The 26,479-nt window shown below is 44.9% G+C and overlaps 1 protein-coding gene across 1 annotated transcript in view; it reads left to right on the plus strand.

Moving 5' to 3' along the window:
• SPOCK1 (SPARC (osteonectin), cwcv and kazal like domains proteoglycan 1) overlaps positions 1-26,479 on the plus strand; it is a 407,861-nt gene that overhangs the window by 162,745 nt on the left and 218,637 nt on the right. The window contains exon 3 of the mRNA XM_081825612.1: positions 7,857-7,902. Within this exon, the coding sequence (XP_081681738.1) occupies positions 7,857-7,902 (46 nt within the window). The remainder of the gene's footprint in view (positions 1-7,856; positions 7,903-26,479) is intronic.

Here is a 26,479-nt window from a genome sequence, read left to right on the forward strand (position 1 = left end):
GTCTCCGTGCACTCGGGCCTCATTGGTAAGATTCAAATGCACAAGAAGTCACATTACTGAAACTTTAAACATATTATAGTTAATTCTTGAACAACATGGGTTTGAACTGTGTGAGTCCACTTGTGTGTGGATTTTTTTTTGCTAAAGTACCGTCCTATAAATGTATCTTCTCGAGCTTACTTCATTGTAAGAACATAGTATATAATGCATGTAACATGCAAAATATGACGGACTGTTTATGAATTCAGTAAGGCTTCTGATCGGTAGGTAGGCTCTTAGCAATTGAGTTTTGGGGAGTCGGATTTTCAGCTGCATCGGGGTTCACCTCCCCTCACCCCCGGTGTTGTTCAAGGGTTGACTGTATTTCCACAAAAGCCCGTTTCTCTCCATGTTCCTGGGACATCTCAGTACTACAGACCTTTGGCGGTGGACACCAAAGTGTACATCTTTTATTTACTGAGTCATTTTCTGGGTCTGGGATACTGTCAGGTACTTGGCCATGTTAACACGCATCACTGTGACCCATCCTTTAAGGTGGGTGCGACATCTTGTTTTGTAGCAAGATAAGAGAAAGATAAGGGAAGCTGAGTGGATTGTATAAGGCCCTGCAGCCAGTGAGCGCCAAAGGCAGAATCTAAACCTCTGTCGGCTTCAGAGCCTGTCCTGTGTAACCTGTCTCCTCGGCCTTTGCCTCCATAGTCCTGGCTGTTTCCCTCCTCCTGGCCATTCAGAAGGCGGCTCCTGGTTAGCATAGGCATTTTGCTAATATGGCTAATAAGGTCAGAGAGATGGATGGCTTTGAGTCAGGGGAGACACCCCTTGTCTTGGTGAGAGTACACGTGGAGCCTCACATGCCCATTCCTGTTCCCAGAACAGTAACCATGTGTAGAGCATACTTTTGGGAAGGGATCTCAGACTCCGTTTTTCTCCCTGAGAAAAGAACAAGTCAGCTGGTCACTTCCTCCGACTTCAGCTTGGGTGGATGGACAGGGAGACACAAAGTCTTGAAGAAGCAGGAACTCTCTGCAGTGATGGTAATCCTTTAATTGGCTGAAGGTGCCATGACAATATTACTCATTTTACTTCTTTCTAAGACCCACATTCATGTCTTTCTCAGGTGTTAGACCCCTTCAAGCTATTTTGGAGCTACAAGGCAAAATAATTTCCTTGCAGAAACGTAGAAGGTCTGTTACTCCTGGTCTCTGATGTCATCTCCGGATTTTTACTGAATTTCATCCTTTGGACCTATGTCACAGGAAATTATTCCCTTAAAATTCTCATAGTCATCGTGACTGGGTACTGGGATCTAATCATGATTTTGCTAGCTGTTCTACCATAATTACATGGATCACTAGTGCACACTCAGATTGCTCCCCACTTGAGTTATTCTACCCGATAACCTCGTGTTTTTTTCCCCCATGAACTTAATGAATGATGGGACTTTTTCAAGGGTATGATGGTCTGGGACTTGACAGAAAATATCTTCGTATGACCTTTCTAATGTTACGATGATATGAAAATTTGATGCAATTATCGAAAATGTTTATATTCCTTCCGATTGTTTGATATGATTCTTTTATTTTTTTTCTCATTTATAATGCTTTCGTACTCAGGAAGTTGAGGTAGGTTTTTGACTTTTCAACTGTATGTAGACATAGCATCCCAATAGTTGCCAAATAAAATGTAAATTTCATTCTTAATCCTAAATCTCAGTGGTAAATATTTGTTTTAGTTCAGTGAACCAGCACTGCACACATTTATTTCTCATTGATATATCCAGGGGATGCAATTTATCAAACGCATATAAACAGTCCATTTGCTGCTTTATCTTTTCTCATTAGTTATAGTACAAGTATGATTGTCAGTTATTATCTGTGTTTTACTTGTGTGTTATTTATTGAAAGAGCAGAGCAACTGACATGGTTATTTTCTAAATCATTTTGTCTAGGGCCTGCAGGACTTTATACCAAATGTCAGACCAATTTATCAAAGAATCGCTCTATTCAGGAAGAAAGTGATTTAGAGTGTCTCTATAAACATATACCCACCTGTATTTACACACTTAGCAGTAACAGTTTGGGGAATTTTGCAGGAATACAAAGATGTTACAGCTGGAACGGCTTACTTCTGTTTTATACAATTTGGGTAGGATTTATTGGGTGCTTTTGACTGATGCCTTGGGGGAATATACAGGTGAGTAAGGTCTTCCTTCCCTGCTCAGAGGTAGCCTAGGCTCAGGTGTGTGGGAGTGATACATTCACATGCACACAGCTCCCAGTCACTGGTGTACAAGGTTCTCAAGAGTGGGATCTGTGAGGGAAGCCTGGTGGGGCCTCGAGTCACTGCCCAAGCTGGGCCATTTGTGGGAGCCACTTCCTTCAGAAGGGCTGGATTCCCACTGGGTGCAGCTCTTCGCCAGGGATGGGCAGGATGGGCCTGGTGGAGAGGAGACTGGGAGCACGTCGCTTGCCCAGTGATAGAACCGCAAACAGCTTAGTGATAAGGTGCTTGAATGGGAAACCAGCTCCTTTCCCAGTAAATAAACAGAATGTTTGGTACCTCCCAGTGGCTGGATTAGTAGACATTTCCATTGCACACCAATTAAAATTCTAGTCAAAGGTCAAATTATACAGCCGATGCCCTTAAATAACGTCATCTGGAAATCTCACTTTTCCTGTGACTTCTGTTATATTTTAGAGATACTCTTTGCACCTGCCAACCGGCCCTTCTGCCCCCCAGTCAGGTAGTGTGAAAATTAACTGAACTACTTTGCACTGAATCCTTTTGAGAGAGGTTTTCTTACAGTCCCTTAATGGATCTCTTTGTAAAGGTTTTGGGTTCTATAAAGGGGGATGTACCCCATCCAGGATCTGCAAACCCGACTTGACTCTGCCTGACCATGCGGGGCAGTGCTTTTCAATCCTTGGTGTTTACCTGCCAAGGGCCCACAGATGACCCCACAGAGGCTTTGCTTCACCTTCCTTCCTTCCGTTGGTGTCCCTGTGGCTCACTCCTGCTTGAGACAAATGAGGCTCCCATTTATTTTCTAGGCTGGGAATCTGTATTATCTCGGGTAATCTCCAGATGAAACTGCAGGGTTTGAACAGCTTCACTGAAATACATATGAAGGAGAAGTGATCTGTTCCATATGAGCTAAGTGTCTTTGATCTGTAATATCTAGAGCCGTGAGGTAAATAATAAATTACATTATCATGTTCAGAGGTGAAAGTTAGGCAGTTAGGTTTCACAAACGGTTTCCATTTTGTTCTCTGCCTCCCCATCGCCTCCTCAGAGTCTGTTTTGACAGTCCGTGGAGCTGAAATAAGCACCTCTGGAAGAGCAAATCCCTGGGGAATATTTGAGCGAAATTGCATCAGCCATTTTGGGGCTCTGGGATAGTGCAAGAAAAATTCAGGTGCCCATTCAAAATGGGATGGAACCAGAGATTTTTCCAATTGGTTATGATCATCCATGACGAAGAGACTTAATCACTCAAATTACAGCAGATTTTTTTTTTTTTTTGCATCATTTCGTGTTAGGGAGGCTTAAAGACTATTGGGGGATGAATTGCAGAGCAGAATAATTGTATACTAATTGTATAATAATATGCAATATGTGTTCTGTATATATATTTTGAATGGATTTCCTTTCCCATGAATGTTTATCAGAACAGGGTATCTCTAAAGTGGTTAAAAACCCAGAGTTAAATTCCTTAGCAGTAGTCACTGGCTGGCAGGACTTTAAAAGGATCCTTTTCTACGTTAGTAGGATATTTAACTAGTGAAATAAATAGAGAAATACATCATTTTCTGTATAGATCAGTTGCAGGGGATTAAAATAATTGGGGCTGTAATCTTGCCCAGGCTCTGATTCTTTCTTTAACACCAGGACCCCACCACCTTCTTTTTCAGCCTACACAGGTAATGGTGTGTCACTTTCTTACTGTGATTTTTATGCTGACTTTTCATGCTTTCTTACTATGGCTTTATCCTGCCTTGAGATACTTCATGATTTCAGATGTAAGTCAACCAATGGGCTCGAGTTTGAGACTCTGTTTCAATTTCTAGGTTCTTCCAGATTTTCACAGTCCCTGAAGAGTTGGGTGATATTCATGTATGAAGAGGTGTAGTAAAATGGAATCAGCCTTTCCACCTCTGGGAGACTGTTCTCAGGCCTGTCCAGTAGAGGCCTGACGTGATACTTATGCAGTAGAACCCATAAAATAGGGACGCCTGGGTGGCTCAGTCGGTTAAACGTCTGCCTTCGGCTCAGGTCATGATCCCAGGGTCCTGGGATCGAGTCCCACATCGGGCTCCCTGCTCCGCGGGGAGCCTGCTTCTCCCTCTGCCTCTGTCTCTCATGAATAAATAAAATCTTTTTAAAAAAAAAAAAGAACCCATAAAATATACATGTAGTAACACCTCCATCTTTGATTCCTTAGCCTGTGTAATGCACTAATAAGAGTTACTGAATTTAATAAATGGCTATATTTAGATATGCATCTATCTATTGAGGTTTATGTTTTAAAAATTAACTCTTGCTGGGGTCCTTGCAAGTCCTTTTTAAAAGCCTCATCATTAGATGATAAAATAACCAGTGGAGAGGCCGTCTCAGACACACACACCTCTCCCAGCACGTTTGATGGGACTCATCTGGTATGCCTTCCCCTACAGGCTGGATTCCAGCAGCTCAGCACTTTCTTGGGCCAGAAGGAAGATGAGAGGCCAGGGCTCTTCAAGGCCTGCACTGTGCGAGTTATCTGGAAGGGATTCTGGGGTCCGTGCAGCAGGAGCACACTTGGGTACAGTGCAGAATTGGGGTGGTATGGGGACAGGCACCATACTTGGCCCCATGGGAGTTGAAACTCTGAGCAAACTGGCACAGCTGCCCGTGGCACAGGAAGTCCTGGGTCGGTTTTAGGACAACAGACGTAGGATGTAGCTCTATCAATTTAGATAGAAAATAAGAGGTTGGGGTGCTAGCTCTCCCCTGAGCCCCCACCTCCAGTCTTGGGCCCTGGAGAAGTGACCAGCCCTGGTATTAATGGAGTGTTGGTTCAGTGCCCCCCCAGACAGTTGTCCTTATGTACCTCGAGCATCCTGATACATGGACTTCTGCTGTCAGCACATGGTCAGGAGGTGTGGCTCTAGAAGAGGCAGTCTTCTGTCTGTGGCTTTTTCCACTTGAGTGTAGATGCCGCCTCCCTGGGCATTCCCGCACATGTGGAGGGGATGGATGGAGACAGTCCCTGCCTCCTTGGACTTGCCCAGTGTGCAGGCCAGTCAGACCCAGCAGGTATGGTGTGGCAGGGTGCTCTTTGTGCCCGGACATCTCAGCCTCTACTTGGCTGCAGCCGTGCCTCTCCCCCGGGACCCCTGACTAGCCCCCAGGTGGGCTCTGCTTCTAGCATGCTTCCCACGTGTTCGTGACCTTGGCCTCCGATAGGGGTTTCTCTTAGCTCCAGCCAAAGAGTTGTACTCAAGGTTTCACCTGCTCCTGGCTCATTGGTTTTTGCTTAGGCCATCCACTTTGCTTAAGCTGAGCAAAAAGCAGCCAGATGCAGGGAATCATTCTCCTCCCGGGCTTGGCCTTGCTGAGCCAGGGGCTGCTGGAAGGACTCACTTTGCTAATGAGTGTTCACTCAAGGTGCACTTTCACATCTTGGCAGCAATTAGGTAGTATTATTACCTTTGCAATCAGTTTAAAATATTATAATGCAGATACCTGCTTTTATGACTGAAAGGCTTTGTATTTGAAACTGTGATTTTTTTTCCCCCCCAATAAATTTGTAAAAATGGCCGTTGTAGTTAACCTGGAAAAGTGACAAGGGGCCCAGAAGCATGTTTTACATGCCAGCCAGGTTACAAAGTAGGTGGAAATCATTAGGGAATATTCCCTTCTTGAGACTTGCTCAAACCTTTCTTTGACATCAAAGGAAATGTGGCATGTGAAATTAAAGGAACTTGTCTTTGACTCCAGTCCTTCCCTGTCGGACACACATCCTAAGCCTTCAAGGACTTCCATGTATCAGAACAGCATGTTCAAGTAGAAAATATTTCACAAGATTCACCATTGCCATTGGACAGGACGCTGGCCTCTGTATGGGAAGAGAGCATTGATGGACCACAGTTGGAAGGATGGATGTTGTTTTCTCCATTAGTGAGGATGGGTTCTTCCCGGATTAATTCTTCTCATGTCCTCATGAACAGCAGAATGTGTGGGTAACATGCTTGTGTCTAGGGCTGAGAGGACGTTGGCCATCCGACTGAGAAATTGGATGCTATGTTTTTCCCACCTAGTATCCCGTCCTTAACTTACACTCATTTAATACTGGCTGTTGAGTGTCAGACCACGTAGTTCAAAGGATTAGGATTGTATTTAAAACCACAGGTGGACAGAGACGTGGCAGAGGGCTTGTTTTGAACTTTCTCCTTGATATTTCATGGTGTGGCCTTTGGAGACTTCCTAACCAGATGGGTGAGAAGGTCAGTGATGCCCGAACATTAAAGCCAGAGCAAAGTGGGCCAATTCCATGGAGTTAAAAATAATTTAATGCTGAATTCCCAGGATCCAGAGGAACCTGTTCGTGTTTATTCATGCTCTGGAAAATGGAATCACTGCCCAAGAAGCAATATGTTGTGATTTTACTCTAAATTCAGTTTCCTAAAATCTATTTAAGGGCTTAGGTGAACTCAACAAGGATCTAATAAAGCCAGGTAATTGAACGACACAGAGGCTGATAAAATTCACGGGAGATCATGTTGGAGATAAACTGCAGCAGGAGACAGCGTGGACAATAATTTAAACTAATTGTGCACCTTGATGTAAACTCTTCTCAGGAAGAGAAATTGAGGCCTCGTTGTAGGCAGTTCTCTGAAACTGTCTGCAGCATGCAGAGTACCTGCCAAAAACACACGCAGCAAATAATAATTGGCTATAGGGAGGAGGAAATTAACTGAAAAGGTGCACAAGCCCTAAAATGGTATGGGGATGATAAACATGGGTGGAGTCTCTTCTCCTGGCAATCCGGTTGCATGGACAGAGTGGGTATGCTAGGGGACAGTGCAGGTGGCTGAGTGCTCAGCTGGGGGCGGGGGGGCGAAAGATAAAGAGAGCAGGCAGTAGTTAAAGAAGGAAAGGTTATTAAAAGTGGAGAAGAGGTTAATGTAACCATGAATAAGTGAGTGGCCTAGACCCTGGGAATTTCAAAGTAAGGAAGTATCTAGCCTTAGAGCATAAATTGATACAAGCAGCATGCAGGAAAGACATGGTTTTGAGTTGGCCAGATTGGCCAGCCTTTGTTACTTTATTGTTACACACCTAGAAGGAATGGTAGGAAGCTCAGTGCATGCCTGTGGTTGATTCTAACGTCGGAAGGGCCAGTCTGTTTTTAACTTTTGTGAGTGTTGGAAAACTGGAACTGCACACCACGAGTTACATGTCTCCACATGAAAGGGATGTTGACAGTTGAAATTATCAGCTGTTACAAACACAGAGGCTTAATCATAAGTGAGGGCAGCAAGGTATCACCTGCGGGATAATTGATAGCAAATCCAGCTTGCACTTAGAAGGTGTCTCGGTTTATCTGTCAAGCCAAGAAGAGCAGGGTTGTTTCCATATTAGGCTGAAATGTTTTTACTGTGCCTGGTGTTTAATCCGTACAGTTTGAAAAGACAATTTGAAAAGTAAATTGATATTTTTGATTTTTCATGAATGTCTGTTTGGGGAAAGATTCCTAAATTAGTTTATGTTTCCTTTTGTGTTTTGGGAGGTGGGGAGAAAGGCAGGTTTTATGCAGTTACGTAAGAAGCTTTCTGAAATCTGACCTTCATTTTCTATTTTTTTTCCTTATATAGGATGATTATTTCAGAAACTGGAATCCCAACAAGCCCTTTGACCAAGGTAAAGGATGCATTATTTCTTGTTGTATATTCCATGGGAAATGCAGTCTCATTTTTCGTTCCTTGCACGCTGAGTTACTGTTCCTAAAAAGGCTAGAGAGCTGTCTTATTTGACTAACTTGGGGTCCTGAAATGACTATGGTGATAGAAATTATTTTGTCAATTTTGTTATTTGTCTGAGATTACCTAAGACAGATTCTTAAAAATGTATTGAATTGACTACAATCATTGGATATTCTTGTTTTTGTTGTTTTTTTTTAAAACACCACCACTACAAAAGAGTAAAATGCTTATCACAGTAACCTGGTGAGTTGTTGGGCGGAATCCAGTGATTTCTTTCATGGAACAGACTGCCTGGAAATGCTGTGCAGTTGACATGAGCTATAAAAATGAATCTTTCTAGAAACAGGTTAGTCCCAGGAGACTTTCAAGGGCACTAATATTTCATTTGTTAAATAACTTCATGGTTTCTAAATAGAAGCTTGTTTCTGAGTCTGCTCACTGGACCACTTGGGTGTAAGGTTGGTCCTCAGAGGGCTCTTCACACTCACACCAGTAAGCATAAAGCCCATCTCCTGATGGCCATTGTAAATCACCACCACGGTGCTCCTGTGAGTTATTTAAGACACACCGAGGACCTGCTGTGAATCACGTCCCTGTCCCTATTGTTCCGTGTGTGGCTGCTCTTGGCCACAGAACTGGCTGCTGAAAATGATGCTAGATTGTACTTGAAGTACGTGTATGCAATTAATACCGAAACCTGGAGGAAAAAGATTACCGACCACGTGTCAAAGGTTCATGCTTCTGAGGATGAGCTTCAGTTCTGTGGCTTGAGTGTTTGATGCGATCCCGATGGTCGCCCTGACAAAAAAGAAATCAAGGAAGGCATTGACCCGTAACCCGGTAGAAGGTGCCCCTTTCTCCTCTCTCCTTTGTCACTTTAATGGGTCCCTCTGTCCCCGGACTCTGGGTTTTTGTTTTTATAAACAAAATTGGTGTTAAAATTTCTACATGTGCATTTTAGCTCATGCCTCTAAGTAGGGCAACATTGTATTCATTCATATGTGCATTCATTCATTCTCCAATGTTGAATACCCACTGTGGACACAAGCACGAAGCCAGGTTCTGGGAATAAAACGAAAAAGCTGTGGTTCCCGCCCTGGGGGAGCTCAGAGTAGAGCGTAGGGAGGTAACCTGGGCAGCAGTTTTGGTGAGATGTGTTCAGGGCCGTAATGCAGGTATGTGCAAGGCATGTGTTACTCTGTAGGTGGGGAACTTACTGTGTGTTGCGTGCGTCTGGGGAGCAGATGCCGGGAAAGGCTTTCCTTTGCAGATCAGTCTGGGCTTATCCATATCTTAGCAGGCTCCACGAGCCTCTCTCCTTTGCCACTTTACCAATCACTGAGTTGTCACAATAAGCTACATTAAAGCATACGAAGATATTTATAATTTAGAAATTTTCCGTTGAAAATGGTTAAAATTTCTAAACATTTCTTTTGAAAGGATATACCTTCCTTTCAGAAGAACGCTCAGATACAGAGCAACACATTGTCTGTCTATGCCTGACAGATGAGCCCTTCCGTAAACATTCCTACCAGGATTTTGCTTACAGAGGTCTCTCAACTGATAGTGGCAATGGACTCATTGTTTCTAGCCCTGAACCAGAAATGGGTTCTTGTCCTTTGAGGATCACATGTTGTCTAAATAACTGCCAGATTGACTCTGCCCCAAGACTTGCAAACAAATACTTAAACTTCACCAGGGGAAGACATTTTCATTTTTACTACCTAAACATTGGAAAAGATAAATACTTGAAGGTGGGCATCATTTGCCACTTGGGGATGTATATGATCACTTGCCTTGATTTGGGGGTTAATACAGAAACTTTAAGCATCAAAAAGAGCATGATATTTAAATCTGCTAAACCAAGAAGTCCAGAGAAGGATTTTTCTCTCTCAGGAATGGTGGCAAGCATATCCAGCAGATTGCCACCCCGGCTCCCTCTTTTTCTAGCTCTGCAGGCATGAAAACTGGATCTGCTTAGATAAATCTTCCTTCAATAAAACCTCATGACTTTATGGGGTATAATAGAGGACCTTAGCCGAGAAGCCCCACTTTGTAGCTCAGGTGTAGCTGCTGTTGGCTATTTATATACAGAGCCATGGGGAGAGCAGGCAGAGCTGAGAATAGCCTTCACTTAAAATATCAGCCCCAGCAGATGTCATCAATTACATTGTGTGCTGCTCAATAAAAATGGGAGGTTACTATATCAGTGCTGACACCACTTGGTGAAATATAAACCGTAGGCATGGAGGATGTAGAGCATTTCATCTTCCAGATAATAGGAGAATTGCTGAACTCCAGTGAAAGTGGTCAGCTGCAGGGAGAAGTCATTTCCCCTCCTAAGCTGAAAAAGAATCAAACATGGTTTGAGCGGTTTTGTGGTTGGGGAAAACTTTGAGTTGGTAGAAGTTGAACTTGTTGAAAAACATCACAGGGTTGCACGTGACGATTACGCCTGGGTATGGGGGTGGACAGCGCTTCCCGATGGCGGTGGGGGCGAGGTGGGCTTAAAATGCAGGGAAGAAGAGGGGAAGGAAGATGGGCCATGAGGGATTCTGGTAGAGAATAGCCGGAACGGTGAGGCTGAGGCAGGTTTTGAAGGACACTTCATACCCATCTGTGAAGTTTGAAGTTTGTTTTCTTGGCAGTGGGGAACCGGAGAAAGGTTTTCAGCAGAGGAATGACGTGATGAAGGCAGTATGTTAGAGGACTTCATTTGGTGACTCAGCAGCTGTGATGAGGAGCCCAAGTCATAGCTGCTAAATGACATCCCTCCTATGGGACTCTTGCGTGACTTGTCCGTTGCCCCTTCCATCGCCTTGGGGCTTTGGGCTTTGGCTGTGGCAGGCAGTCAGACTTAGCATTCAGCCCTGGAGCTCGATCTCTGAAATGCCCGTGTAGCTCCAGCTTCTCTTAGGTATTGGTGTGAGTGATTAGGACACTCAGTAGTATTTAAGTAGTAGTTACTTAGCTGGAATTGTACTCTCTGCTTCGGGATATTTACCGAACTTGGAACAACAGGGCTTCACAGAGAGCACTTATCATGTAATTGACTCGAAGGCAGTTAGAAGAAAAGTACCTCACTTGGTGGTCTCCTTCCAAGAGACTGAAAACGTCTTTAACTTGCTATCTTAAAGCGAGTCATTAGTGTTTCTGTCAGTGGAGTATAGTAGCGGTCAACTTCAGGCTTTTCTAAGAATTCTTTGTGAGATTTGGGTAAAGTAGTATATCCCCTTTTTTATGTGATAATGATTTAATGCCAGATCTCCTCACAGAAGGGAAGAGAGGAGTTCAGAATTGAAGGCAACGAACGATTACTCACTCAGGTGAGACATTGCCTTTGTGAAGTCCACAAAGCCAGACGCCCTGCAGGGAGAGCTGGGCAGGATGCCCAGTTGGAGAGGGCTATTGCAGATGGTTCTTGTCTTGCAAGGGCAGGAGTGGAGGCCCTGGGGTGACCCTCTGCAGAAGACCGGCTGAGGCTGTAGGGCTCGGGCGTGTTCCCAGAGTTTTGGGTGGCCTCTATCATCACTCTGCTCTTTGAGCATATTCCGTCGCCTGGCCCCTAGCAAACCTGGGCGCACATAGTAGGTGTGGAGCAGGTATGAGGTTTATGTTTTTGGAGGTGGTGTCTGGTCCAGCGAAGTGCTTCTCTAAGAAAACAGTCCTTGGTCCAGTAAGTTTGGGACCCACATAAACTCCGTGCTTCTCCTGGAGATTCCCAGGGCTCATTAGCAACTGAAAAGCACAGAAAAGTCTTGGTAAAGGCTTCCATTTAACTTCGCATTTTTCTCAGTTTGCCTTTGACCACATGCTTTTGTTTTTATTTTTTCACTCCACGTCTATCAGGTACCCAGAGAAAGTAGTATGTTCTGTGGGATGTGCTCTGGTAAGTGCGGTGTGGGGACTTGGGGTTTGCAGTCAGATTCCCCACGTTTGGAACTTGACTTTGCCAGCTACTAGCTGAGCAGTTCTGGGCAAGTTGCTTCACTTCTGTGCCTCGAAGCCTTCCAGTCTGGCAACGGCACCAGGAAAGGCACTGGGAGGATGAAATGAGTTAATGTCTGGCATACAGTAAGTGCTCCGTAAGTGCTGCGTCAGCAAGTGATTGGTCTTTTTCATTCCCTCTTCCTCCTGTTTACCTGTCTCTCCCTGTTGGTTCTATCCTTTTCCACTCAGGTTTTATTTCTCTCCTCCTCTCTTCCCTTCTGGGGGCCTTCAGAGTTGTGATGCTCTGAAGCGCTTGGGGTAAGTTGGAGCTGGCCTGTTTTACACCAGGCGGGTGGGTCATTGCAGTGGTGCACCCCAGATCCTCATTTTTTGGGGCTGAAGAGGGTCAGGCTCTTAATATGTTCCTTCCTTCCTCCCTCCCATCTCTCTATAAACGGTCATCAAATGCTCTGTGTTTCAACCCGCTGTGCTGGATAACAGGGACCGCAGTAAGCAAGGCCTCTCCGTGGGACCCTCCCAATTATCAGTCAGTCATAAGCCATCCATCTAAGGTCTTAAGCATCAAGATCGTGTAAGTACTGGGAAGGGGGGCGCTGGGGGCCGGCAGCAAGAGCGGGGCTGGTGGGGGTGCGTCGGGTGAGGACTGCCGGTCTCAGAAACTGGGAAATCCATAAGATGTCAAGTGTCAATACAAGTGACATGGGTCAGTGTTAGTTGAGGTGACGTTTTCTGTTACAACTTGGCCTCCCTCAGTCTGTGCCTGTGGTGTGTGGATCAAGCTCTCTGTGCTGTAACCACCAACCTTCGCTAGTAACAGCCACCTTCAGTGTGATAATGAAGGTGCTGTCTCAAAGGTTCTCTTCCTCAGAATGGGATGGCTGAGGAAGGTGATCCAAAGGGCTTGGATCGGAAAGAAGGAGACAATGTATCGAACCACAGTGCTGTGTTAAAAGAATAAAAGGTGTTGCTTTATGTCATAGAACAGAGGATGAACAAGAAGCAAAGTGAGTTCTAAAAAGTTGTTTCAAAGCTTCTTGACCAGTCTTTTTTTTTTTTAATTATTTTTTTTTATTCTTATGTTAATCCCCATACATTACATCATTAATTTTAGATGAAGTGTTCCATGATTCATTGTTTGTGCATAACACCCAGTGCTCCGTGCAGAATGTGCCCTCCTCAATACCCACCACCAGGCTAACCCATCCTCCCACCCCCCTCCCCTCTAGAACCCTGTTTGTTTTTCAGAGTCCATCGTCTCTCATGTTGGCCAGTCTTTTTTGAAAAAGAAGTTTGAAGCTTTCATCACAGAGTTTTTGCTGAATAAATGTTTGTTGTTGTTGTTGTTGTTGCTGTTGTTGCGTTGGGAGGTTGGGAAGGTAATTTATGCATATAACAAATACCTTACTTTTAGAATAGAATTCTGATTACTTGAAGAAGTCCTAAAGTGATGGAACATTAATTAATTGAGGTTCTGTCCTGTAACCACGGTCCACCCAGAAAGAACCCACCGATTTATGTGGGTATGAAGTTCCGTTCGATGAGACAAGCCTTTTTAGGACAAATGGCTGAAGGGAGATTTATCATGGAACTTTTTGAAACAAGCGAGTTCCTTTAATGTGGAATAAATGAATGTTTTAGATGGAGTGTATAGCTGTTGGTTTTAAGGATAATGTTCTTTCTTCTGTAGTGAATACTAATCGTTCTTCTCGAGCAGCTTGGCTGTGACTAAATCTCTGATGATGCTGGTGATCTTCAGAGCAGAATATGAACTTGTAGAAATTGATCTCCAGATAAAAATAAAGCTCAGAAAGTCAGGGGCCCTTTTCACTCATGCTGTTCACTTGAATCAAAGAAAAGAAGAAAACCCTTGCCCTTTGACTTCCCATCTATTATACCAAGATTCCCAACAAGCTCAAATTCTGACCAAAGCCTTGAACTGTTTTGAAGCAGAAATTCTAAGACTCAAAAGGAAAGAGTCCTTTCCATGTTCCGGCTGTGTTTCTGGAACCGGAGCCCCGTGGATTATGGCGGCATCCATGTTTTGTCCCAGTTCTAAAGGGGGCTCCAGGGGAGGCAAGGTTGCTTATTTATAAAATGGTTCTTCAGAAGAGAATTTTTTTTTCTCTAGATTAATCTAAAATTTTACATGCTAGGCTTAAAAGAAATCTTCAGTCCCCACAGCTTTCCTCTTGATGTGGAATTTAACCTCACCCCAAAAAGAGCCTCTGATTTGCATTCATACGGCCTTGAACATTTCTCAGTGTTTAAGGATCTGTTCACCTTATCTGATCGCTGGAGCTGCTGATTTTCAGAGGCAGCTGGCCTGGTTTGTATGAAGCATCTTAATAATTTTCCCCTGGTTGTCTCATGTCTGGTCTGCTTGGTTTCTCCTTCTTACCTTTGCCTTTTGCGTGATGTCGCTGCGACACTTTCCCGTAAGTGGCAGTCCCTCTGACCTCCCGTGAGCCCCTTTCCCATCCCAGACCTTCCTGCTCTGCGCTGGCCCCATTAGCTTCCTTCCTTTTGCCGTCCCTTCTTCTCTTTCCTGTTTATGACAATAAAATAGTTACTGTTTTTTTTTTTTTTTAATTTTCAAGTATTGATTTTTAACTGTTTGAAGTCAATTCTGCCAGGGAAGAAACAGAAACTGTTAATTTACATCTTCGTGGGCTGCCTCTTTTCACTCAGCCTATCTGCTTTGAAGTTAGATCAAGTTAAAAGTCACAACTTTCATCTCTGGCTGCCTTGGCCTGTTTGCTTATTTTAAAGAAATAAAGCATCACATAAAAGATTGAAATCCAATGGGTGCCCCTTCTTGCTGCTTTTCCCTAAGGTGCCACATCATTAATGTACTTTTCTGTCCATGTTCTTACACTTTTAGGTCATATGGGCGTGTCTCCAAGCAAGATGTTACATTACATGTTGGGTCCTAGAAATAAATGTTTCCCTTCTCTAACCTGTTCATTTCATTGAAAATTGTTTCTGAGGGCCTTTGGTGTGGTAGTTGTAGATCTAGTTAATGCCTCTCTGTTATATTGCATTATACTAATATGCTACCATTTATCCGCTATTCCCCCATTGGCGGACATTTATGTTGACTGTTTTGCTATCAGGGCTGCTTTTTCTTAGCATTTCTAACACACACCGACTGATTCTGCCCTGAAGGCACTTGGCCTGGAGAGCCTGGTATCCCAGGAGGAGGCCGAGATGAGTCATGACTCTGACACTATTTAAATGTGTTAAATTCAGGCAAATCACGCGGCCTTTTCGGACTTCACTTAGCCTATTTCGGAAATACAAAGGGGGTTCCCGAGGTCCTTTCCATCCACGATAGTTAAGCTCTCATGGTATCAGGCAGCATAGAGTCTGGGTATTTTTTCCTCATAAAGGAAGGAAAAATGAAAAATCTGAAGCCTGATGCTCTAGTTTCAAAGGTTACAGTTTAGCCAATGAGGTATGAATATAACTGCAATAAAACCAGTGGAATTAAGCAGGCCTTTAAACCATCAGGGATGGTGAGGGAGGCTCAGAATAAAAAGCAAAAAAGGCCAAAGTGGGAGGTACTTGGTCTTCTCACAGATTCTTGCAGGCATTGCCAGGGGTGGAGGGAAGAGCAGGGTCTCAAGGGTTCCAGCTGCAGTCTTAGTCCCCCATTAGCTTGCTGCATACACTGAAGTAACTTATTAGCCTTCGTCTTCTCGTCTGGGGCTAGTGACAGCTGTCTCGTGGGGCATTCGTGGAGACTCAATGACATCATGCTGCAGAGGGCCACGAGTCAGTGTATGGCTTGTGCCCACTTAACCTCACTTTGTGGCCAGCCGAGTACCGTCAGCTATGACTTTGTGGGCCCCGCTTCTTCGTGGGGGTGCCGATGGCTCGGTCAGTGTTCTGTGCCGGCCTCCCCCTGGCTTCGCTGGGAGCTCCCACCACCCTGTGCCTCCAGAATCAAGCCGTGGTGGGTTGCGTTCTGCCCTTTGGATGGAATGATAGAGAACCATGAAGGATAGTAAAATTCCCCTTGCAATTACGGGGCTCTGTGGCTTTCTTTTACTGTGTTTAAGAGGTTCCTTCAGCACGGACAAATCCATTTTAAAAACATGTTTATTACCTTTCCCCAAACTCATAAAATGTGGTGGTAGTTTCATAAAAATGGGGGAAAAAAATCCTTCCTGCTATTCCACCTGCTAGAACAACGGCCCCTGAATTAATTATATTGTATTTGTGGAGTGCTAATGAAACAGCCCTGGTTTGGGGAGATTCTCAGTAGGGAAAAAAATGTCAGCTGAATTTTAAAATCAATCAATAATGCTGTTTAAATTGTCCTCCTTTGAGACTGTAGAGGGGATTAGAGCATTTTCACAAGCGGACGTGGCTGTTGGCAGGAACCCTGCCAGCATCACCTGTGTCCCCACAGGTCCCAGGCCCGAGGTGGAAGTTTTTCCTTTGTTGAGGTCTTCAGCTGTGTTCCGTGGCAGTTGATTGCTGGAGGCCTGTCTGCTGTCCACTGATGCCCAGGATGCGAGGCAATGCGGTATATTAGAAAGGTCCTCAGTTTGTGGTCTCGGTGATGGGGTTTGATTCCCAACTCTTGCCTTCAGGAGCTGTGTGTGCTGAGGCAAGTGCCTAGCTTCTCTGAGCCTGTTTCCTCCTCCTCTAGAATATAGAAATTAACATTTATTGCACCTACGACCTGTCAAACTCCTGGTGTAGTACCCGACCCAGTCTTAATATCAGGATTACGATAAAGGCCACAAAGCTTTTGTAAAAGGTGAAGGGACAGTGTTTTGTGCTGGATTCTTAGATTTGGAAGGCTCTTTGAAGTTTCTGCTACGTCCGCTTACCTGATCCAGCGCACTAGCTAATTGATAGGGAATTGTTGAGTCGAGTGCTTAACCGATGACCTGATAGGTGCTGAGGTGGTTCCACATGGGGACTGTGAGGAAGAATGTCATGGAGGCTTTCCTCAGGGCATTTAGCATCCGTATAGTCAAGAGCAGGACCTGTGGGCGATAAAAAATCCCCGAGGATGTGTTTGAGGTACCCTGGATGCTCCGGGCCAGTCAGCAGTTCCTGGGTGAGGCTCAGGAAAGGGATCCCAGGAGGTGACCGGGGGGCCTCTCAAGGATGAGTAGATATATGGAGATAAGCTGGGGGGAGGTGGGCAGCATTTGATGGGAAGAAATGTGTCCTGAGAGCTGAGCCTTCAGGTGCTACAGAAGTGGAGTTTGATAGGATTGCTTCTTTTGAAAAGCACATTTATTAAAGAGAGATGAGGAAAGCGTAAGCCATTGCTTCATCAGGCTGTTTCACTCTTTACCCATTTGTCTCTCAAGATCTCTCTGGTGGGCACTTCAAAATACCCCCAGAGCAGAGTTAGTGAACGAGGAGGTCACTTGTGCAGGAACAGGGGGAGGATGGGGTTTGGGATGAGTCAGCACCAGCTCTGTCTCCAGAGAGCGACCGTGACACAGCCCTAGCTGAGGGTGGTCATGAGGGTCTGGGACCCAGTGGTGACAGAATTTCTGATTTCTCAAGGGAAGCAGGAGATGAAGAAGTTTTGACGTGTGTGTGAAACCCAATTCTTCAGTGTTTGCAAATAAATTATTAAAAACAAAAAAAGCCTACGAGAGGGTAGGCGTGTCTTTGGACTTCTTGTCTGTGGCTTCTCTCAGAGAGGGAAGCCGGATGCCTCGTTGTCAGACCTTGTCTTTGGCCTGTGGTGTGTATGCTCTGGAGGCTGATGAGTCCTTGGGGTCCTCCCCCGCCCCCCGACCTGGAGGCAGTGCCTAGCAGAGCTGGGGACACGCCGCCTGAGTGGAAGTCATCTGTGCCCAGGCTGCACTCGGACACTGTGAGGCCTGAAAATGCATGTAATGAGCAGGGGAGCCTGATGGAAACCCGAGCCCCAGGCAGCGCTGGGTTATTACTGCTATTTCTCGGTGGCCTCCTACACCACCTTTAGATGGATTGTCTTAATCTTGAGAAGAGGGACACACACCCCTGCCCACATGCAAGCACACCCACACTCACAAAATTCACGCAGGTGCCTCAGGGATTCTGAAACACAAACCACTCCCCAAAAGCCCCAGTGAAACCCATGTGAATCAGGAGGGATTTAATCGGGGCTGAGTCTCCTTGCTCTGGGGAGGGTTTGGGCCTCGCGGGGGCACCAGCAGCCTGGCCCTAAGGAGCTGTCTGCAGGAACTGGGTGTCGTGTTCAGCGCTGTTCCTGCTCTTTTTTGGCCCCAAAAGAATGATAGAAAGGGATAGAGAAGGTGGACAACATGAGTGGTGCTTGCTGCCAGTGGGAGAAGACCCCAGTAAGGTAGAAGCTGGTCCTTCTGAGCCCATGGGAGCCAGTGTGACATTCTAACCCTGGTTTGGCCCAGGGTCAGTGCCGTCCATGAGCCCTTGCTCACACTCCACTCCAGCCCCTTCTCCACCTGCTAACTTCAAGACTGGAAGAGAAAAGCACTTGTTCTTCCCACTACGTTAGCTTCAGGTCCACGAATGCTCACTTTCCTTATAGGAATTTACTTGAAATGTCACTCAGCTGCCCTCATATCTGTAACCAAATGCATGACAGCCTGACTTTTTTTTTTTTTTTTTAGTTTCCCTGTCCCATTCTTGAAATGGGAAATTCAGCAATATATAAGTATCAGTTAAAAAATGAATAGATGAACAATATTTGGATATAAGGAAACATAAATAAATGAAATAAAGCTGCAGCAAGGGTAACTACTCAAAACACATGCCTAGTAAATTTCTGTGCACTTCTAGAGCTGGCCCTAGAGCTTCCTAACAACCAAAGTAAGGAAGGAAACACACCATTGGATGTGCCCGTAAGATGAAAGTACGACTGCTATTCAGGAGAGATCTGAGGCTTTCCTGGTACTGAGGCTAGAGTTGCCTTCCTCCACCTGAGTTTTTTAATAGGGAGTCATCTGAGGGCCGTGCTCTTGACCGTGGCTGACAGTGAATGCCACAGCCACTTGTTACGACTGCTTCCTCCTCGGTCTCTCCGGGTACACGGATGCCTGATGGCCGAAGTGCAGTTCTATAAATTAATTCATTGATAAGCCAGAATAGCCTAATTCATTGATAAGCCAGAATAATACAGAGTACACAGTCTTCGTAAGGCCTGGCCTGATACACGGGTAAAATTGACATCAGGAAGAATGGATGCCTTGTGTCTCCATCAGGGAATACTCTTGTTTTGTTTCTGGTAACTGATTAGCATTGGAACTGAGAGCTCCGGGCTTTTCCTGGCAGGAACAAGAAGTCCAGACGGTCTCTGTTGCCAATTAGCAGAAGCAAATGGGTCTCTTCTTATCAGCCAAGTGGCAGGTAGAGCCCGTGTCCTTGGTCAGAAATTCAGAATCCAAGCTGGAATTTTGATGCCTCAGTGTCGAGTCACCTTCTTCTATGCTGAAACTGTAGATCAATTCAAACCCACAGGCAAATGGGTGATGATTCACATCAGCTTTCTTCCCCATGCCCCACTGCAAGCCCAGGTGGTTACAAAGGTATCACCCAGAAGCTCCACATGGGTGGGAAACACTTCCCATGCACATGTACGTGTACACAGTCATCCCTGCTTCTCAGATGTGTCCAGATGCCGAAATGCTTAATAAAATTCACATTTTATTTGAAGATATTGCCAAATTCATGTTATATATTGTTAGCAAATTCTGAGCCACCCACAGAACTATGAGCATGATGGCTGTTTTTTGTGGGGGTGGTGAAGGGGAGGACGCATTTCACACGTGTTTACAACTTGATCCTGAGTTGTCTTTTCCATTGGTGATTAGGCAGAAGGAGAAATTTCCAGTTTGTGATGACAAAGTTATCCTGTCAGCTTAGGGGTGAACACTCAAACCAAGGCACAGATTTGTTCATTCAGAAATGGTTTCGGGTGCTTCATACGTAGTTGTAAAAGTAGAGGTGAGGTGGCAAAGCCCTTGGGCGGGGGCAAGCCTCTGTATAAGCCAGCATAGTGGGTGGAATTTTGAACTCCTTTGGATAGAAGAGCTGTACTCGCATGTTGGTTGAGTTCTTGCAGAGAGGAAGCTGAAGATTGTTTGGCACCAAAGGATAGTCCCAGAGAAAGTGAATGGGAGTTGCAGGGTGATAGATTTTGGCTCACTCTAAGTACAGCCTTTTCACAGCTCAAGCTCTGTGGGGAAGGGGTATCTGTCACGAGGGATGAGTCACTGTTGCTGGGGATAGTCACACCTAAGACTGGGCAGGCACACGGCTGGTTTGCTGTTGGAGGACGGGGTACTTACCGTTGACATCCCTTCTGACTTTTAATTCATGTCGTTCTACGATAAGGCAGTTCTGTTGAGAGTTGATAATTTATTTTATAATAGAAATTATCCCCCATAGGATTTCTTCAAACAATTTGCCTAATTGGTACATCGAGGTAGATTCAGTTTGACAAAGTACGGTCCTTGCAGCTTTGCAAGAATACCTAAGAAGTAAATGGGTTTGGTTGTATACAATTGGAGCCTCATTCTTTGCAAATACAAGGGACTTGAGTAAGAAAAATGGCAGGATTATTCAGTGTTTCTCATGAAGGAAAGTGATCTGTCCAGTCAGTTTAGATCTTCGCTTCCATCCTTCTGAAACAGTCCTACTTCTGTGAATGGATTCTGTTGTTTTTGGCACAAGAATGGCAGGGGAATCTCCAGCCTTGGTGCCATGTTTTATTTTGCTAGAGCTGCAGATGCAGGCATAAATTTCTAAATGCATGGAAATTTCCCAGTGTAAGACTCCTGTGGAGAGATTGTTGTCCTCCATGGAGAAAGAATTGTTTTTGCTCTACGTTCAGATGCTTGAGGGTAAGGGTAGTGCATGAAGGAACTGGGAAGCCATCGTCTTTACAGAGAAGCCCCCGAGGACCAGGACGAATAGATGAGGCTGGTCTCTACCCGCAAGGAAGGCCTGGTCCCTCCGTGTGTCTTGTTGTCTATCTTCGAACGCTAGAGCCACATCCACGGATCCCCTGCCACAGCCTCCAAAGGGCAAACTTTCACAAATTCCTGTCATCTGACAGCTTGTGTTGTTGGAGAGATCTGAAGTGCACGCAGGATTCCATGTGGTTTTGTTAGCATATCAAATAATGACTCCCTTGATGTTTAGAACATCACGCTATCTCAGACAGCAAAGAAGAGATCCTGAAACTCTCAGGTAAAGAGGGATTATCATGTATCTGGGAAGTTTGTGCCTAGTGTTTACATCTGGTCAACACGGAGCAGGTCTGCCCTGGAAGAGAAAGGAGGAGGGGCCACCTCTGTCTCCAGGGTCATTTAGGCTGAAGCATTGGATCAAGGAGGTGGGGGGTCCTTGTCGGAAGTGATCATGCTAGCTGTTGGGTTAATTGTGCTGCAGGAGCTTTTCTGTAGAATATTCTCACTGTCTTCATGACTGTTAGTCACATTTTTCTTCTTTGCTCTGTATGTTTTCATTTTTCTGAGAACCATGATTTCTGGTCTCTTTGATGATTTCAGTGTGCAAAATGGAAGTTGATCTGGGTGGTATAATTTCCAGATAGTATGGAGGGAGTTAGAATTGTAATTGAGGGTCAATTACAGTTATTTCATCTTTTAGTTGTGTGACCGTTTCTTTTAAGAATTTACTGTAATATTGTAATAATTAGCAAATAGCTTGCACTGGGGCCCTCACACATTCCCATTCTCTGTGTTTAGCATCTTCCTGCCCTCCCACCACCACGTGGTGTGTCCAGCTCTTTGTTCATGTCCCAGTTTATATGTTACTTCCTCAAGGAAATCTTCTCTCATTGACCCTAGACTCAGTTGGATCACTCTCTCCTAATAGCCTATACTTTGCATCCTTACACAGTTGTGATTTAATAATTTTCTATAATTATTTACTCTTTGATTCCCTGGCTGGACTGTGATCTCCTTGGGAGCTGACTTATGGGTGTACTAATATATCTCCCGGGGCCCAGTGTGGAGCTGGATGCAAAGTAACTGCTGAGTTAGTAGTTGTTGGGAAGAATAATAATTACCACTTATTTAACACCTGTATGCGAGTACTGTCTACTCTTCTTAAAAAAGTGTGTGCACATGCGTAGTCTTGTTAATACTGATACCTGGATAAAGAAAACATGGTTGCTCCCATTTTAAAACTGGGGAACTGGGTTCAAATCCTGAGAGTAAAATACTCAGCAGCGTCTTTTAAACAGGTTCAAGAAATGTATACACAGTCACCTGGAAAAGTATCCCTGATGTTGGTGATAGTCACGTAAAAAAGCACAACAGTGTATCTACTAGGACTCCACCGGGTAAAACCGAGTGTTGCTGTATGTCTGTAGCTGAGGGGGCTTGTATTTGCATGCCAGATATCTGAACACCAAATTGTAACCTTTTATCTCTGAGGAATGAGCTGGGAGGAACAAGAGGAGTTTTAGTTCTTAACTTTGTAATATTTTATATACTTTCATTTTAAGAATTGACTGTGAGGTCTCTCTTTATAAATAAAAAATATAGGAAAGAAAAGGATTTGCCCGAGGTCTCCGAGGTGGTGTGGTGGCTGACTGGGGATTTGAACCCCAGCCTGGCTTCTGGCTCTGAAGCCTGGGTTCTCTTCCTGACCCCCTTTATGTGTCTACAGCAGTAGTTTCAACTGGGGAGTACTCCCCTCCCCCCCCCCCCGCCCCGGTGCCCATCCTGGGGACATGTGGCAATTTCTTTACACAGTTTTGTCTTTTTCAACTGGGGTTGGGGAAGGGTGCTACTGCAACTAGCGGGCTGAGGGCAGCGATGCTGCTCACATCCTACACCGTGCTGGATGCCTCCCACAGTGCCCCAGCCTAACACGTCAGTAGTCCCGAGGCCCAGCAACTCTGCTCCCGAGTGGCATCTGGCCCTGAGTAGACCCTGGTGAGTCTGGTGCCCCAGTCAGCCCCACAGGACCATCAGCCCCCGTGGCTGTGGGCTGCCTGGCATTAGCCTACGCCCTGGGCATGGAGCCTGCTCTGAGGTCACATCCTTTCAGTGCCCAGTGGAAACAGCAAAAGTTAAATCATTTATCGGCCTCATGCTTACCCAAAGCTTTTTAAAGAGAGACAGAGACAGAGGCTTTAGTCAAAGAAAGGTCCTGAAGAAGTGCAGGGTGGGAAGGAGCATCCTTGTGTCTTAGCGCAACCTGAGGGAAAAATAAGTGTTCTTTCAGGATGGATGATGATGTCTGGATTTTCCCCATCGTCTCCTCGGATGATTTATAAGTTTATTTACTACCTGAAACCAGGTGTCATGCGGGCATCCAAAGCTGATTGGGCATCCTTCTGGTGCCTGTGTGATTTTGTCTCCTCAGCCTGTCGCTGGCAGATCATTCAGTACTGAGGGGACCCCTCGGGGAGCTGCATGGATTCACAGTGAACACCGAGGGGAGGGAGGCTGCCCCTGCCAGAATCGGGGCAAAGGCTTTGTTGCTCCGCTGGGAGGGCTCTTGAGAATCATCTCCCTTCACAGGGAGGAAACTGAGCCCAGAGAGGGGAAATCATTTGCTAAAAACTAATGACTGGCCAGTCGGGACTGGACCACAGGCCCCTGGCCCCTGGTCTTGTAGTCAGCCCTAAGACAGCAACGGGAAGAAAAGAGTGATTATTTTCTTAAAGGCGGGGAGGCAAACAGACAAGAACATATTCTCCTTGTGTAGGTGAGGTTGGGTAGGATTTGGTTCAAGGAGCAGGAGGTGGGAAAGCTGATGGGGGGGGAGGGTCTTACTGTTACAGTGACTCAGTACCACAGTGGTTCTCAAAATGTGGCCCTCAGACCTGCAGGCGGCATCACTCGTGAACTTGTTAGAAATGCAAATTATCCAGCCTCGCCTCAGAATGGAGGAATGTGGAATATGGGAAGCTTTAAGTTTGGGACCCAGCAATCGGGGATTCTGATGCGTGCTCGTTTGAGAGCCACTGTGGAAAAGGATAGAAGATAGAGTGATCTTTCTGGGGTCCCCATTCCATTAGCCAGGACCTTGGCGCTATCACGTGGCTTCCGTGGGCCTCAGTTTCACCGTAGAATGGGGATGGTGCTACCTAACTTGCAGACTTGTTGAATCAGCAGAGAGTGCAGGCGAATGGGATTGGCACAGCATTACCCAAATAATCAAGCTTAGGACGTGCATTTGCTCCCATTCTCCTGGACTGGTAAACGCCACTGTTGCTGTTTCTCATGATATGCCTTGGAAGCTGCTTTTGTTCTTCTTTGCCTGTAGAATAATTCAGCCTATTCCTATATGTTGAGGACATTCCATGTGTCTTCCTGAGGAGCTCTCTGGGAGATTCAGCCTCCCAAAGCTCGGCGCATGCACGCAGGCAGCTCCAGGGACAACAGGGAGGCTACAGCTAAGGGAGGGGCTGGGAAGGCTGTGCTGTAATGCTGACCCAGTGTCTATGGGTGGCCCATACGAAAGACCCGGAAAGACTGGTGCTGGGAAAGAGGATCATCATTACAAGGGGCAGGTAGGACCAGAACATGGCACTTAGCCCCGAAGGTAATGGTCCTCACATTTATAGCCAAAACTATTCGGTAACCAACATGTGACAGGCTCTGCCTTTTTTCATCTGATCTCTGACACCATCACTGGAAAGATACATTAGTTTTAGGTACCACAAAAAAAAAAAAAAAAAAAAATTAAACTGATATGCCATTGGTTATAAAAAAAAAGAAAATTCTGACTTTAATATTGAAATGTGAAAGACTATTTTAAAAAGTGCTGAACATTTTTCACACATTATTACATTCAGTCTTCACAACTGCCCTGTGAAATTGGGGCTAATACTGACATTATTTTATAGTTAAGGAAACTGAGGCTCAGTTAAGTCAGTTGTATCGGGCAGAGGCCAGCAACCTTTTTCCATAAATACTCTAGGCTTTGGGCTCTGTATGATCTCTTTTGCTACAACTCAATTTTGCCTCTAGCGTGTAAACATCCACAGACAATATGCAAATGAGTGGACCTGGCTGTGTTCCAATAAAACTTTATTTATGGACACTGACCATTGACTATCATAAAAAATTCACATGTCATAAAATAGTACTTATTTTAATTTTTCAACCATTTGAATATGTGCAAGTTATTCTTAACTTGTGGGCCACAGAAAAACGTGGCAGGCCAGATTTGGCCCTGGATTTGGACCCTGGGCCATAGGTTTTTGTTCCTGGTTTAGAGTCTCCTAGAGTTCAAATCCAGTTCAAATCCAGGTCCAAATCCTGATGTGTCTCTACAACCCATTTTAATCTCCATTATGCTATGTATCGATAAGGAGAGGTGGCTGTCAACTTGTTTTTTTGTCAAAAAAACAAAAAACTTTAAAAACCTGTACTAAAAGTACTATTTGACTTAATCATGAAGTTTGTCAAGTTTTTCAAGGAAGGTCTAATTTTAATTTCCTCTGAACTTGTGTCTTTGTAGCTCAGTGTTAATTATAATTTGGGGAGGCATTTTGGCTTTTGAACTGACAGTTTGAAAACAAAGTTTCTTTTTGAGTGAAACAAACAGGCACATGGTGTAAAAAATTCACTTCAAAAGTATATAAAATAAAAAGTAAAGTGCTTTAACTCCCTTGTTCCCTTTTATTCTGTAATTATTCCTCCCATAGGTAACCACTGTGAGCAGCTTCTCGGGGTCACACTTCTTGAAATTGTCTCTAGGACAATAGCACTGTGTGTGCACGTTGACTTTGGTCTGCCTCCCTCCATTTTCATGTCCGCTCTTAGAGAGCTCTCCTTTGTCATTTCATCCATCAATCCATTGTTCTTAGTGGATGCATAGTATTCTGTGTATGTATTCCTAAAGCACTGCTATGTATTTAACCATGTTCCCGTTCTTGGATTTGAGTTATTTACAGTTTTTTCTAATTATTGCCAAATAGAGTTCATTGACTATTGCTGCAAGTAAATCTGTCATACTTTCATAAATATTTTGGTAGGGTAAGTTACTGGAAGTAGCTACTGCATCAAAGGAGATGTACTTTTTTGATGCATTCATGTTTTCCTTACATGAAATTTCAAACAGGTTATATGCCCGAGCCAACAATGTCTACAAAGAGCAGCATTGTTGGGGGTGGGAGCGGGGACGGGGGGAGGGGGGAGGAAATTGACTCCTGTAATGCTTGCACTCATCCATTGTTTTTTTGTTTGGTGAGGAAATAGGTCATCTTAAAGAGTTGGTAGAGAATTAGTTGGTGGAGAATGGTGACAGAGGGGTTTTGGGCTCTGGATCTCAACATGATCTTCGACTTTGATGTGAAGAACAGTCACCTTTTCATGAAGAACCCAAGAAATGTGCTGTGGGCCTGTCTGACCAGAGTTCTTTGATTGGGAGGCAACAGTGGTGGTGAAAACTATCATCGATCTCTATGCACATTCCTCAAAGCCCAAGGAATGATTGTTAATAGCTGACAGACATCATGTGACACCTAGTGGTTCTGAGTACTGACTCTTTTCCAGCTTCTCACAGATGATTATGGAAACAGGCTTTTCTTCTAGACTATGAGTTCAAGGACAGGATGGTATGTCACTTAGACCTGT

The sequence above is a fragment of the Leptonychotes weddellii genome, chromosome 7 (genome assembly GCF_054177405.1).
Source record: "Leptonychotes weddellii isolate Sample4059 chromosome 7, ASM5417740v2, whole genome shotgun sequence".
NCBI classification, from domain to species: Eukaryota; Metazoa; Chordata; class Mammalia; order Carnivora; family Phocidae; genus Leptonychotes; species Leptonychotes weddellii.